This window comes from Tauraco erythrolophus, chromosome 1, assembly GCF_009769465.1.
Source record: "Tauraco erythrolophus isolate bTauEry1 chromosome 1, bTauEry1.pri, whole genome shotgun sequence".
NCBI lineage: Eukaryota > Metazoa > Chordata > Aves > Musophagiformes > Musophagidae > Tauraco > Tauraco erythrolophus.
The window spans coordinates 68,623,503-68,635,976 of record NC_141465.1 but is presented as its reverse complement, the minus strand read 5'-3'; the positions used below and the strand labels follow the sequence as shown (position 1 = coordinate 68,635,976).

Below are 12,474 nucleotides of genomic sequence, written 5' to 3'. Positions count from 1 at the left end.
CCCCTTGTAATAGACTGAAAAACTGCTAGTGTCTTCCTATCATCCTTTCACCGTCACCTGTTGAATACTCCCTTATCTTTCCAGAGGATGTATTTTTATTTAAATTAAATTTAGATAAAAATTGACAGAGTAGCATGAAGGTGAATCTCAAGCTAGTTTCAGTTTGATTTTCAAATCAGAAAAATAAGCTGCATTACTGTTTGAACTCATACATGTGTTAAGGTGTAATCGTGTTAAGTGGCTCTATTTAGTGTTATGTAAAGATGACTTAGTCTTTTGCTGGTCTTAGCTTTTACTCGTTCAAGCAGGTCAGCATTACTGAAAGCAAAGTAATGCGTCTTCATTGATGTGCCAATGAAACTAGGTCTCAGTACATTGAGCTTTATACTATTAATAGAAGCAGATAATGCTAAGGTTTATTTATGGTTTCTTGGACATATCCTTAATGGGCTTAAGTAATAGAACTTTAAAAAAAAAAAGTGAATATAGTTCATTGTACTGGCAGCAGCATCGGATTGCTTTTTTCAGTTACCCTGCTCTCATTCAGTAAATGATCTCTTGTGCAATACCTGAACATTAAAAGAATTGTTGGATCAATGTGTTTGGTTTTGTAGGTTAGTATTACCAGACATTCAGTTGGTGTGTTTTGGTTTCTCTAAGTGGCATGCGTCCTGACTTATTGTGATGTTTTTCTAAAAACATCTGTTTCTGATTCATGCAAGTGAGTTTTCTTGTGGTCCCACTGAATAATGCATGCTACGTTTTGCATTGCGCTTTTACCTCACTGAACAATAGAGCCTCACTGTTCTCTGCTAAATTTTGCACTCGGACTGTGAATGTTTCGGAGTTTTGAAGTTGTTGAATTAGTTTAGTAAAGTGTATTTGCTTTCTGTTCGCTGTTAACATACTGAAAAACAAACCAAATGTTCTGTGCTGACAGATAGTTAACATTGTTAGATATGGTTTTGTACTTTGTGGTGAATTTATCAATTCAGGATAAAGTCATTAAGCTAACGGAAGAGGTTGTCTTGATTTTTCTATCCAGGCTTAAAGTAAATTGTATAGAACCTTTCTTTAGGGATACAAATTCTGGGTTGTAGTATTAAGTTGGTTTACTTAGTGTGAACATAGTACTCCAGGGCCATCAAACCTTTAAAAACTGGTAGTGAAACAGGAGAATGCTGTTTAACGAGGTGTCTTTTGTAGTTCCTAGTGTGACAGGTAATTTCAGAGGACTGTTCTGAGTCATGATAAAGATAAGTTTATATTGTGAAATTAAAAATCTGCTTTCTTGAACTAATAATATCCTTATCAAACTGTCTTAGAATGTCTCATAGTAAATATAAGACAAGACTGTCAGGCTGGGTGTGTGTAGAGGGAAGGAGAAGCTGAGGGATTTCTTCTTGATGTTTAAAGATTCAGGTGTTGAATTCCCATTAGCCGTTTATGCAGTCGTCTCTGAACTGAGGCACTTAACTGCATTAGGAGTAATCTTTGTGTTACTTTTATGTCTGGATTGTCCTTCCTAACAAAAAATTAACAAACATCATACAATTTAATCGACTACTTGGGAATATCTTACACTCTTGCACTTCTAGGGGTATTACTTGGCACAAGCGTCAGTCAGTCATTTTCGTGCTTTGTACATTCAAGTGCACTGACAAAATAAAAGTTATCATTTTATTGGTGACCAATATAAGATACTGTGTTTAGTTCTTGGCATAGAAGGAAGGTGGAATATGGGAACGTTTTAATTGCTTTACTTCCTTCCAAAATATTTTGACGTGGTGAAAGAATCCTACCTGGTCTTCAGAAATGGACTGAATGGCAGTCTGCTTTTTGAGTTGTCAGGTCCAATTAGGGATACAAGAAGAGTCGTCCGAATGGAAGATCAGTGTAATTTTTCAACTAACCCACATCCTAATTTTAGGTTCTTGGTGGAGGGATCTGATGTGTGAGAAATGTTTTATGTGCACTCCCACTGAACCAGAGATAGTTATGGAGTTTAGCAGAAGGTGTGACTGGGCCATCAGTGTGTCTTACAAATGGCTATCGCTTTTACTTCCTTTAAAAGTAGTTTGTCTTTGTAGAATATTCAAGTGACTCTTTCAAATTATTGAATGTTGAATAACATATTAAAATGGCTAAGGAAAACTCTTAATTTTACATTTATTTTTAGTTTCATAATTTTGGCTTTCAGTAGCTTCTGAACATAATGCCTTTGTTTTTCTGTAATGTGCAAGAGCTAGTAATGATTTAGGGTCCTTTTTAACTGATTCTAGTATAAATGTCTGGGACAGCAGAAATTGCTTTTCTTTAAGCCCCTTATTTCATTTTACACTTTACTTCATGACTACTCAGCTATTCTGTGGTTAATAGTCTGAGTTCAGTAGTTTTTTTCTGTATTTCTGATATTGCACCCCCTGAAAGTTGTACACATCACGTAAACAATTGTTTTATAAGCTTAACTGTTCCAGTTTTCAGAGTATTGCAAGATTTTATATGTATAGTTCAACAATAATTTATATTGAAAGTTTGTTCTTCATGTATGTGTTCCAATTAAGGCAGTGGAATAATCATATAGAAGTGAACCAATGAAAGAAATGTTAGGGTGAGTACTTTTTTAAGTTTGAGAACTAACTTTTATTTTAGACTTACTAGCTATGTCTGTGATAGTAAAGTAAATAGGCCCAGAACTATTGAAAAAAAATACCATGTCTATATGACTAAACTCTCTTTTATTGTCAAGAACTGCGTGGCTACATCCACCTGCTTTGGGGAGTAACTCTTTGGCTGTGTTAACTACTAAACTGCTTCTGGTATTTGTTTGATGTTAGTTTGCTAAGTAGCAGTCTGACAGTTCACCCTTAATGACAAACAATCAAGCACCAGTGCCCAGGAGCACTTTCGGGATGTATTTTATATACTAAATAAATGTTGCTGTTGATGCAGAAAAGAAGCTTTACTCTAATGTACTTAATGGAAGTATATGTAAATGCATCATTACAACATAAACCAGAATTTTTTCAGTTTAAATTGATTACATATTTAAATATTTAAATTCCTCCAAACTTGACATAATGATGATGCTAAAATAGCTGATGCCTGGGCTTCTCTGTGTAGGACAAAGTATTAGGAATGTGTTCTGTAATTGAGAAATATTTTTCATGTGGTAGACGGGAATTAGTAAGACTGTTGATTAAGGGAGGAGCATTTTGTAATCCAAGTCTCTAAAAAGAAAATATATTTCTAAATAAACAAGCCCAATCATTTTGATTTTATGTAATTATTTTTCTACAGTGATTTGTACTTTTTACTTTTTTGCAGTGAATTGAAAGCAAGTGCCAATTTTGGACAAGCTGTAGGTGTGGTGAGGTTTCATGATGGGACTATATGAATTTTGCTTCGGCTCACTTTTTTTTTCCTACTTGCAGACACAGCTTTCATTAAAGAGCAAGCTGAGGTCCTGTAAGAGTTCCTAAGCTTACTGTCCTGCAAATAAAATACCAAGTTATGTCTGGCTAGTCTTGAAAAGGAGATGTGCTTGTCATATATATATATATACACACATGTAGAAACATTTTAATTACCGCTGATATTTTTTATCAATGGTAAAATGACTAGCAACTACATAAACACTTGCCAAATATGTAATTTGACTGAGAAAATCTTAACTTGTTCTTCTTTGTTATAAAACTAAGAAGTCAGAATAGTAGTTTTCATGGATTCCCTTTTATTGCCTTGAGGGAAAGTACAGTGCAATTAAGGCAGAGTTTTGATGATTGACTTAGTTTTATGTGTGTTGGTGGTCTTGAGATTATGCAGAGAAATGTGAGGGGTCATGCGCTGATGGCTATGTATGTGTCAATCATCAGACACAGGATTACTTACATCTTGCTGCAGAAGTACTAAGTGAACTGACATGCTGACTCTTTTTCCCTCATAGTGTGCTGGAGAAGAGAATTGGGTGGACAGTCGGACTATTTATGTTGGGCATCGTGAACCACCTCCAGGCACTGAAGCGTACATTCCACAGAGATTTCCAGATAATCGAATAGTCTCATCAAAGGTAGTAATATTTTCTTCTGTTCCTTTAGGTAAATCAGCTTAAGTTATTCTTTGTGTGTTCATTTATTTCCTCCAAGATTTTCTTTCTGTACTTCCTATGTATTTCTCCTTTACCATGATTGGCAAAGTTAAAATAAAGGTATCTCAAATTTCTTGCACAAAAACTAATTGCCAAATTGCCTCTAACATGAACAGGAATAGAATGACTTCTCCGGTGTTTACTGTAGTGCATAGTAAAGTCTTATACTATGCTTTTCCACAAAGGAGTAAGAAAGCAATTTTCATTTGAGGCAAACCTGGAGTAAAGAAAATCTCCCCAAGCAAAGACTGCATCCTTTGTAATCTAAAGCAATACCTCAGAGTACTAGAAATAATATGATCAATATAAGTAATCAACAAATGAACCTATCTCCACAATAACAGTGCCATTCCCTTCGAAAGCTGATATTGACAAAACTCTTTAGAAATAATATTCTTTGTTATACATCTATAAGTGAATAATTATTAAACTCTTGGTATTGTGAAACATTCGTGCCCTTTAGGAACCGTTCAGTTGTCCCTCACTTTAACTAGTGAATCTTTCCATAAGCTCCAGCAGCTTTCTGTGAGCATTTGGGTTGTTGGTACTCTCCACCTGTTTAGACTGACTAAGGTAGCCAAAGGCTCGTACTGCAATGGCATGGAAAACTGAATGTTTGCAGCTTATATGACTAACACCCCAAGAACTTCAAGTTTTTGATGTACTTAGATTTTTAACCTTCATGAGCACGCGCCTTCAACTAATTATGAGGTAGTGAATTCAAAAGAATATCTCCTCTACTGCGAAAATTTTTTTTGAAGCGTGGCTTAGATCCACAGACTCATTTTAAGAACGTTAGTAGAATTGTGATCTCAAGGAACTGAGTGCTTACCTTCGTGGATCTGAACACTTGCTGTCTGTTAATGTAACGCCTAAAGCTGTAGTAAACCCTACACTTTTCTCAAACTGTGTTTCATTTCTTATGTGAAATTTTCTATTTTACTACCTTCCCTCACTACTATTTTTACTACCTTCTTTCTGTACTTCATTCAAAACCAGTATAATAACAAACAGCATAGTATCTAGGCATCCTTAATTAGATAGAACGTGCAAAAGTTACTGTAGTAGATAATCCAGATGGAAATCAGTCAGACCAGTACCGTGGGAAATCCTGTGCTCTACATATTAATTTGTATTGCCTTTTGGATTATTGAGGAGTAAATACATTTTATGCAAATCTTTGTACTCTTGTGACGAGTCTTTTTTCATCTCTTACATGTCATCTGGGACATGCGTAAATAAAGCCATTCAAGTTACTGCTGGTACTTCTTGAAATAAAAACATCCTACTCAACTCTGCAAGATGTTTGACGTCTTCTTGTGATGATGGAATTGGTGGAATTTTTAGGTTACTGCGCTTTGCAGAGTGAGATTTTTAAGTGTGACTTAAACCTGGATTGAACTGAGGATCCCTGCCATAAAAATGTATGATTTCAACTAGGTCGAGAAAGAGACTTCACTATGTTTTGATTTGGATATAAAGCATATTCAGTTAAATGTTTTACATGTTAAACTCTTTAGTTGTGAACTGTATCTGTAAACGGTTTTCCATAAAATGGAAATAACTTTATATATATACACAGTGTTTCTCAAATTTTCTGTTAATTGATTAAACTTCTCACACATAAAAAATAAAATATAAGGCTGCTTTGTGAAAGTAAGTACAGTGGTGATATTTCAGGAGGGAATAGAGTTCACATAAACGCTTTATAAAATCAAACAGTTCCTTGAACTGCTGAAAGTTCAGTTTTAATGGCAGTTGTCTTCTCATACGAGAACTTTCCATGCTGTCTTGCCTGTACTGTCACTTTCAGGTAAACTCTATTGTTCATATGCTCCATCCCAGGCAGCCTGGGTAAATCACCATCACGATTTGACTTGCATTCATTCTGGTTCTGTAAGCTATCTAGTTCTTAACCTTTCAGTCTGTCCTTGTCTCTTGCTCCCTTATGAACACTCTGGAGGGGCACCTTCTGCAGCTTAGGAAACACAGACGTAAGCTGTTGCTCACCAGAAGGAGGCTTTAGGCTGCAGCTCTAAAGCAGGTTGTTGCTTCTCCTGCAGTCAGGAGGAAATGGCCCACCTTTTGTAGGAAGGGCCTTAACTTCAAGGTAGCTGATTACTTGATTAATTGGTCCTAGCCACCACAATTCCTAGCAGCTGGATCAGCTGGATCCACAGTTCCCCCTTTTTTGTTTACTATTTTTAGAACTTCATGGTGAGCAGAGACCCATTTAAGTAGAATTCAGTAGAATTCTCACGTCCCTCTTTTGGGGTAGCTTCACCTTCTTTGTTGAAGGAATTCTCACTCTGGTTCTGGCTCCAGCTCAGGCTCCAGCACTGACAAGGTTTCTTTTAGGGTCTCTTTATTCTTCTCTTTGTTATCATGTTGGAGTCACCAGATGTTGCTCACCAGAAGAGGGCTTCAGGCTGCAGCTCTAAAGCAGATTGTCACTTCTCCCACAGCCAGGAGGAAATGGCCCACCTTTTGTAGGAAGGGCCTTAACTTCAAGGTAGCTGATTAATTGATTAATTGATTGCTAGCTGCCACAATTCCTAGCAGCTGGATCAGCTGGATCCACAGTAAGCTTTCTGAAAAATGATCAAATGTACAAAGTTAAGATGGAATATCTGTAATTGTTGGAGTAAAATAAAGGTACATGCATGCAAGCACACTGTATAATGTTACTTCAACCATGAAGGATATCTCCTTTGTCTTTCATCAGTAAGACAGTAACTTTCAGCTTTGCTTTTATATGTCTCTAATGCTTATATAAGGAAGTATATGATTGCTCTTCAAGGATGAGGAACTCTGAGCTTCCAATTATAGATTTTACCAATTTAAGACAAACTGAATTTCTAAAAAGGGTGACTTAAAACCATGAAGAAACCTCATCAGTTATGCTATCTGTATGCTGTTATACTAACAAATGTCCTGTAATAAAGCCCTGAAAAAAGATGGCAGCTTGAAATAACTAGGAAAGCTTCAGATTTGTATTATTTCCTTCCAAAGGTTAACTTTATTGTGCTTCACCAGAAGTTTCCTGGTGTCAGCAAGATAGTAATTTAATTCCAGTACAGAGGAATATTTCTTGTATATTGCAGTGTTTCTGTGGAATGTGGTTAATGCTCTGTCTGCTTAATGACATTCCTGGTTGTGAAAAATCATATCTAGACAGACCTTGGCTAGACAAAAATGTTCTTTTGATTTGATGTGTTAATTCAATTATGATTTTAACAATGCATTACAAAAAGGCTGTGTTGGAAGAATAAAAGGCAAAAATTGGATTGTGGATGCAATTTGCTTATGTTCTAGAGGTAGTGACCTTTGTAAGGTGGATCCTTATGTTGATCTAACTTTTAGCTATTTCAGCTGCCTAGGGTGTTAGCCTTTAAAGTAGCTGTTGTGTGCCCTTGATTGAATTTTTCATGACAGTGATGCAGCATGGGAAAAGATCAGCTGGTAGAAAATCCTAAAGTTTCAAATGAGAAGAAAGAAAAAGTAATTCAATTGGCAGGGAGGTTGCTTGCTTTTTTTTCTTTGAAAACTATTCCCGTTTTAAAATTTACTGATTAGAACTGCTATGTCAAAAGGAAAGTCAGTTAAACTTTGCAGCAATAACAGTTAACAGAACTTGGTGGGAAATAACACTTCTGAAATAGGATAACAAAAAATTTCTATTATTTTAAAGACTAATAAATTACAAAGTAACTTTTTAATATGAAACTTCCTTAAGGTCTAAGCTTCATATTTTTGTGCTGGGAGCGTCCCAATCAGTATGCTAAACTGAGTATCTGTACATGCATAGTGGTACGTGGATGTGCCTGACCAGCTAAGAATTGCCAAAGGTCCATCTGCCTCTGTAGGTTGCCACCAGCAGGAGATGCTTAGAGAAGAATACAAGAACAAGTAAGCAGCGTACCTCGCCTGAATATTCTCTTAGTATTTGCTGATCTGTGACTTAGCCATTTGAGAGCCAAAAATGATGATTTTGTAGTTAATAAGTCTTAATGGATTTCTCCTCTGTGAGTTTCTTCAATACTTTTTGAGCCCATGTAAGTTTCCAGCATACATAGTTAAGGCACAGTTAAACTGTAGAAATGTTTGCCAAAAGAAACTATGAACCTTCATTTTGAAACTCCTACTTGCTAATTTCAGCTTCTGTTCCAAGTTCTTGAATCTGAGAACAACCGTTATTCCCTGTTTTATCTTCTCAATTCTTACTCATCTTCCACCATACTCTTTTCCAGGCTGAATAATCTTAATCTGTTCAATAATTGCTTGTGTGGAAACTAGTTCGTATCTTTGCTTACATTGGTCTGTACCTTTTCCCAAGCCAGCTGTAGAGTTTTTAAGATGCAGAAATGCACGGAGCGTTCAATGTATAGGCTAATGTATGGATTTATACAATGGCATAATGATGGTTTTAGTTCTTTATTCATTTTTTAATAATTTCGAACATTCAAATTCCTTTTCCTGATGTTGATCTGATATCTTTATAGAACTACTGTGCTTCAAGGATCTCATTCATTTGTAGACAAAGTAGGGATTTTCATCTCCTCTTCTAGCTGAATCAATGAACCGAAAACTAATTGAATGTGTACATTTGTCTCTTGAACTGAGGGGAAAGTTGTATAGTAAATAGACTCTTTCTGAGACGACAATATGGACTTCTGTAAGAACACATTTAATTACAGCTGCTTACTGCTTTTGACAGCCTAAAGAATGAACCACAAGAAAGAACTACAAATTTCAGAGATGTCAGGATAGGAATAGCCTGTTGAATGAGAGATCAGAGACTTTCCAGTGTGTTGGAGACAGCTGACAAACCTAGAACATGCAGGAGGACTGATTGTTTTTCCATATCACCCACAGAGAAAGCTGAGTTAGAGAGACTTACAAAGTTGTCTATTCTTTTTTTCAGTCTGAGGTAATCGATACATAGTATTTTGCCTTGACCATCCTGTCTAGCTGCAAACTTTTACTGTTGTAGTTTCATAAAGAGAAATTTTTACAGCTACAAAAAACACTTGTGCCTGGGTCACTAACATGACTGGAAGCAGTGGGGCCTCAGCTCCCAGGAGATGATACTGAAGAGCAGTGGGATATGACTCTTAAGTGAAATGCAAGATTGAATCTCCAGTGGATGCAGAACTGTTACTTGAAGAATTTGCCCTAAAGTAAAGAGATTTCATTCAAGTTAATTTATGATATGAAATTATGAAATGCTGCCTTGTGCGGTAGCTTTATTTCCTGTGTAGGTTCTTATAATAAGCAGTGAGGTAAACTTAGATGGGAAACCAGTACTATTATTAACTCCTGCTTTGAAATGCTGTGCAACTGTACTCATAGACCAGAAGTGCTCCCAGTTTTGTTTCACAAATAATGCTATCCTCTGTTGTCTGCATGTTTCCTTGGGACTTCTCATCAAATACTGATCCAAACATTGACTTATATGAGAATGGCCTGAAATAATAATGCTGCATGTTGAGAATCCTCTAAATTGCAAGGGAAACCTTAGCTGCCTTCAGTGCTAATCTGATTAATTGTGAGTCATCTCAATCGCAGTGACTAATAGTTAAATAAAGTTAAGTAGTTCTGACATGTTTTAGTGGATGTTGTTGAAATGTTCCTTTCTTCCGGCAGAAATTCATGCCCTTGTGCTATACCTCTTCCCTGTAGCACTTGCTCTTTGTGTTATTGTCAGTTATAAAAACACAGAAGACTGAGGGGGTGCTGATTTCTCATTTGTTGCCACATTTAGAAGAAATGTTAATACTGAAGCTTAAGGAAACATTAAAATGCCTCTACCAAGATGAGCCACTTGGAACCCAGAGGAGTCCTAGGCTGTCCCAGACGTCTCCAAGGTGATGCTTCATAACTGGAAGGAGTTATCTGGCCTCTCTAGGGCCATGACATGACAGTTTCAAGTTGAGGAGTTCAAACACAGCCCTGAGCAATGACATTTGAAAGTCAAAAAAACATCCCAAGCCCACAGTGGGAACCATCATGGTCATGTGTTTGCGAAGCTGATAAATATTTGTGTGGCATGCTATGTAGGGGTAGAGAGGATGGGTAGAGACAAATGCATATGAGACAGGTACCCATGCAGGGAATGTTGTGTGTGCCTTTTAGAGTGGACATACTGATCTGCTGTAAAAGCAGCTGTAACACAGAGCTCCCAGCATGTAGCCAGGTAATCCAGCGACTCACAGCCATACTGGCTGAAGCAGAAGGTCAGATCCCATGCTGCAAGGGTTAAGTAGTCAGGTTTGCCCAGCCATGCCAAAGGGACAGGAGCTGTTAGCAATGAAGAAGAGTAAATGAACTTGATGGACACTCAATCTCAAATGCTTCTGAATCAATTGGACTCTGTCTGGTGCCAGCTCAGCCATAGCAATACCTATGATGGGATGGGAATGCATGAGTGTGCAGTTCTCCTTCCAGGCACGATAATAGACTTTCCTTCTGTGGACAAGTGCCAGTGCCTAGAGAGAGCAAGGAAGTTAGCTCTTGATCATCCTGCTCGGTGTTGGATTTTCAGGGCAAAGGCTCTCTGCAACCTCTCTTCTGTTCCCAGGAGAAGCCATCTACCCTTCCCCTGACTCAGCCCAGGGTTAACAGTGATCATCTTTTCTGTGCTGGTATGGCCCCAAACAGAGCTCTTAATTTTTTTTTTTGTATCAGTGTGGAGTCTGCATGCAGCAAGACAGAAGTAGAAGAAAGGAAGGAAAGCAAGCAAGTCCAAACCCAACACTATGGAGTACAGGTGTAATTCTCCTCACTTTACATATGAGAAAGTGAAGCTCACTTATGCTCTCATGCTTTTTTCTCTTTTCCTAATGGTCTCTGTCATCCTTGCAGTAAGTTTTTTAAAAATTGTAATTAGATAATCTTCCAGATGCTGGGGGACACCTTTGCAGAGTAGTTCCTGGAGATATAGCCCCTATTTGATAAGATGAAGAGTTGCTGAACAAGGACTACTAAAGATATACTTCTTTAGAAATCCTGTGTAGAAATCCTGTTTTAGCAGCAACTGTTTTTAAGGATCTCTATGACAAAATCTGCATTCTTGTTCATTCAAATGTGTAGTCATCGTTTGAACTGACTTCCCCAAATCAATTTCATTTTTGCGTTCTCTCTGAAGCACACAGGTGGCTCTTAGTCACATGAAAAAGCCCTACACGTAACAGAGCTTACCATCATCTGTGTGATGTGAACACACAGTTAATTATTTATTTCCTTTTTCCCACCCTTTACTATAGGTTTCTCTGCTCTGTTAGACTTTCACAAATTGTGTTTAAAAGAAAAAGTAACGGTTTTAGGTCTGATCTATTAGTTTTATTTCTTTCTCAGCTGTTCTGTTGAAGGAGGCTAACCATAAGTATGTAATATATGTAATACTTATGTTGTTTTAATAGCATAGTAATATATAATGTATCATATATAAAATGTTACATACATGTATATACAGTCCAGTTTTTAAGCTGGCAGCTTTAAGAATTTATTATCTATATGTAGTTGATAAGTACTCTAAAAATCTGTATGTTAAAAATACTGAAGTCTTTATAGACGTATTCGAGTTTTGTGTATCTGTCTTGATCTGTTAAGAGAAAAACATTGCAAAACTTAAAAGAAGTGACTGCAAGATTATTGTTCAGCTTTTCTGTTCTTCCCTGAATTTATTATGCTCAAGATGGATTCTGTTTTGCAGAAGGGATGAGAGTCAGCATAGAAAGATGTCTACAGACCAGGGCTGAAGCAACATAATAGATATTTTTGTCAGAATACTTTTAGGCGTCTGTAAGAAACATTGGAAAAGACTGAGAAAAGAAGTGAATTCAGAGCAGGTTAGAAGAGAGATGGTGACTATTTAAAACAAATAAGCTGTAACAAACTGAGATGTTGACAGAACTCAATAATGCAATATGGAGTGCTTCTTTCTTACAGCTCCAGCTTTTTGTATCAAGTGGTTACTTAAACTCTCCTTCTACTTAAGAAAACATCTGCCTCTTGGAATGGAAAGAGCAGCTTGAAACATGAGCCAAAATTCTGACATACGGATACCAAATGAAAAGGTCAAAACACAGCATTTAAAAAAATTAAACGATTGTTAAGAAGACCCTATTTTATAATTTTGAATTTGTGGGACTAGCTCTAACAAGGAGGTGTTGGAGCTGGAAGCAACATGGCATTAGCAAAGAGGATGCAAGAATTAGTGAGGTGGAGCAGGGACGTAATTGGGAATACTGTGGAGGTATAGGTAGCCCAAGCACATGATTACAGAAATACACCAGCACTGCAGGTGCTATTACTGTTGCCAACAA

The 12,474-nt window shown here is 37.0% G+C and overlaps 1 protein-coding gene across 1 annotated transcript in view; it reads left to right on the top strand.

Moving 5' to 3' along the window:
• The window catches only part of ATP11A (ATPase phospholipid transporting 11A), an 84,607-nt gene that overhangs the window by 15,728 nt on the left and 56,405 nt on the right, over positions 1 to 12,474 (top strand). Inside the window, exon 2 of the mRNA XM_086615865.1 lies at positions 3,947 to 4,069. Within this exon, the coding sequence (XP_086471991.1) occupies positions 3,947 to 4,069 (123 nt within the window). The remainder of the gene's footprint in view (positions 1 to 3,946; positions 4,070 to 12,474) is intronic.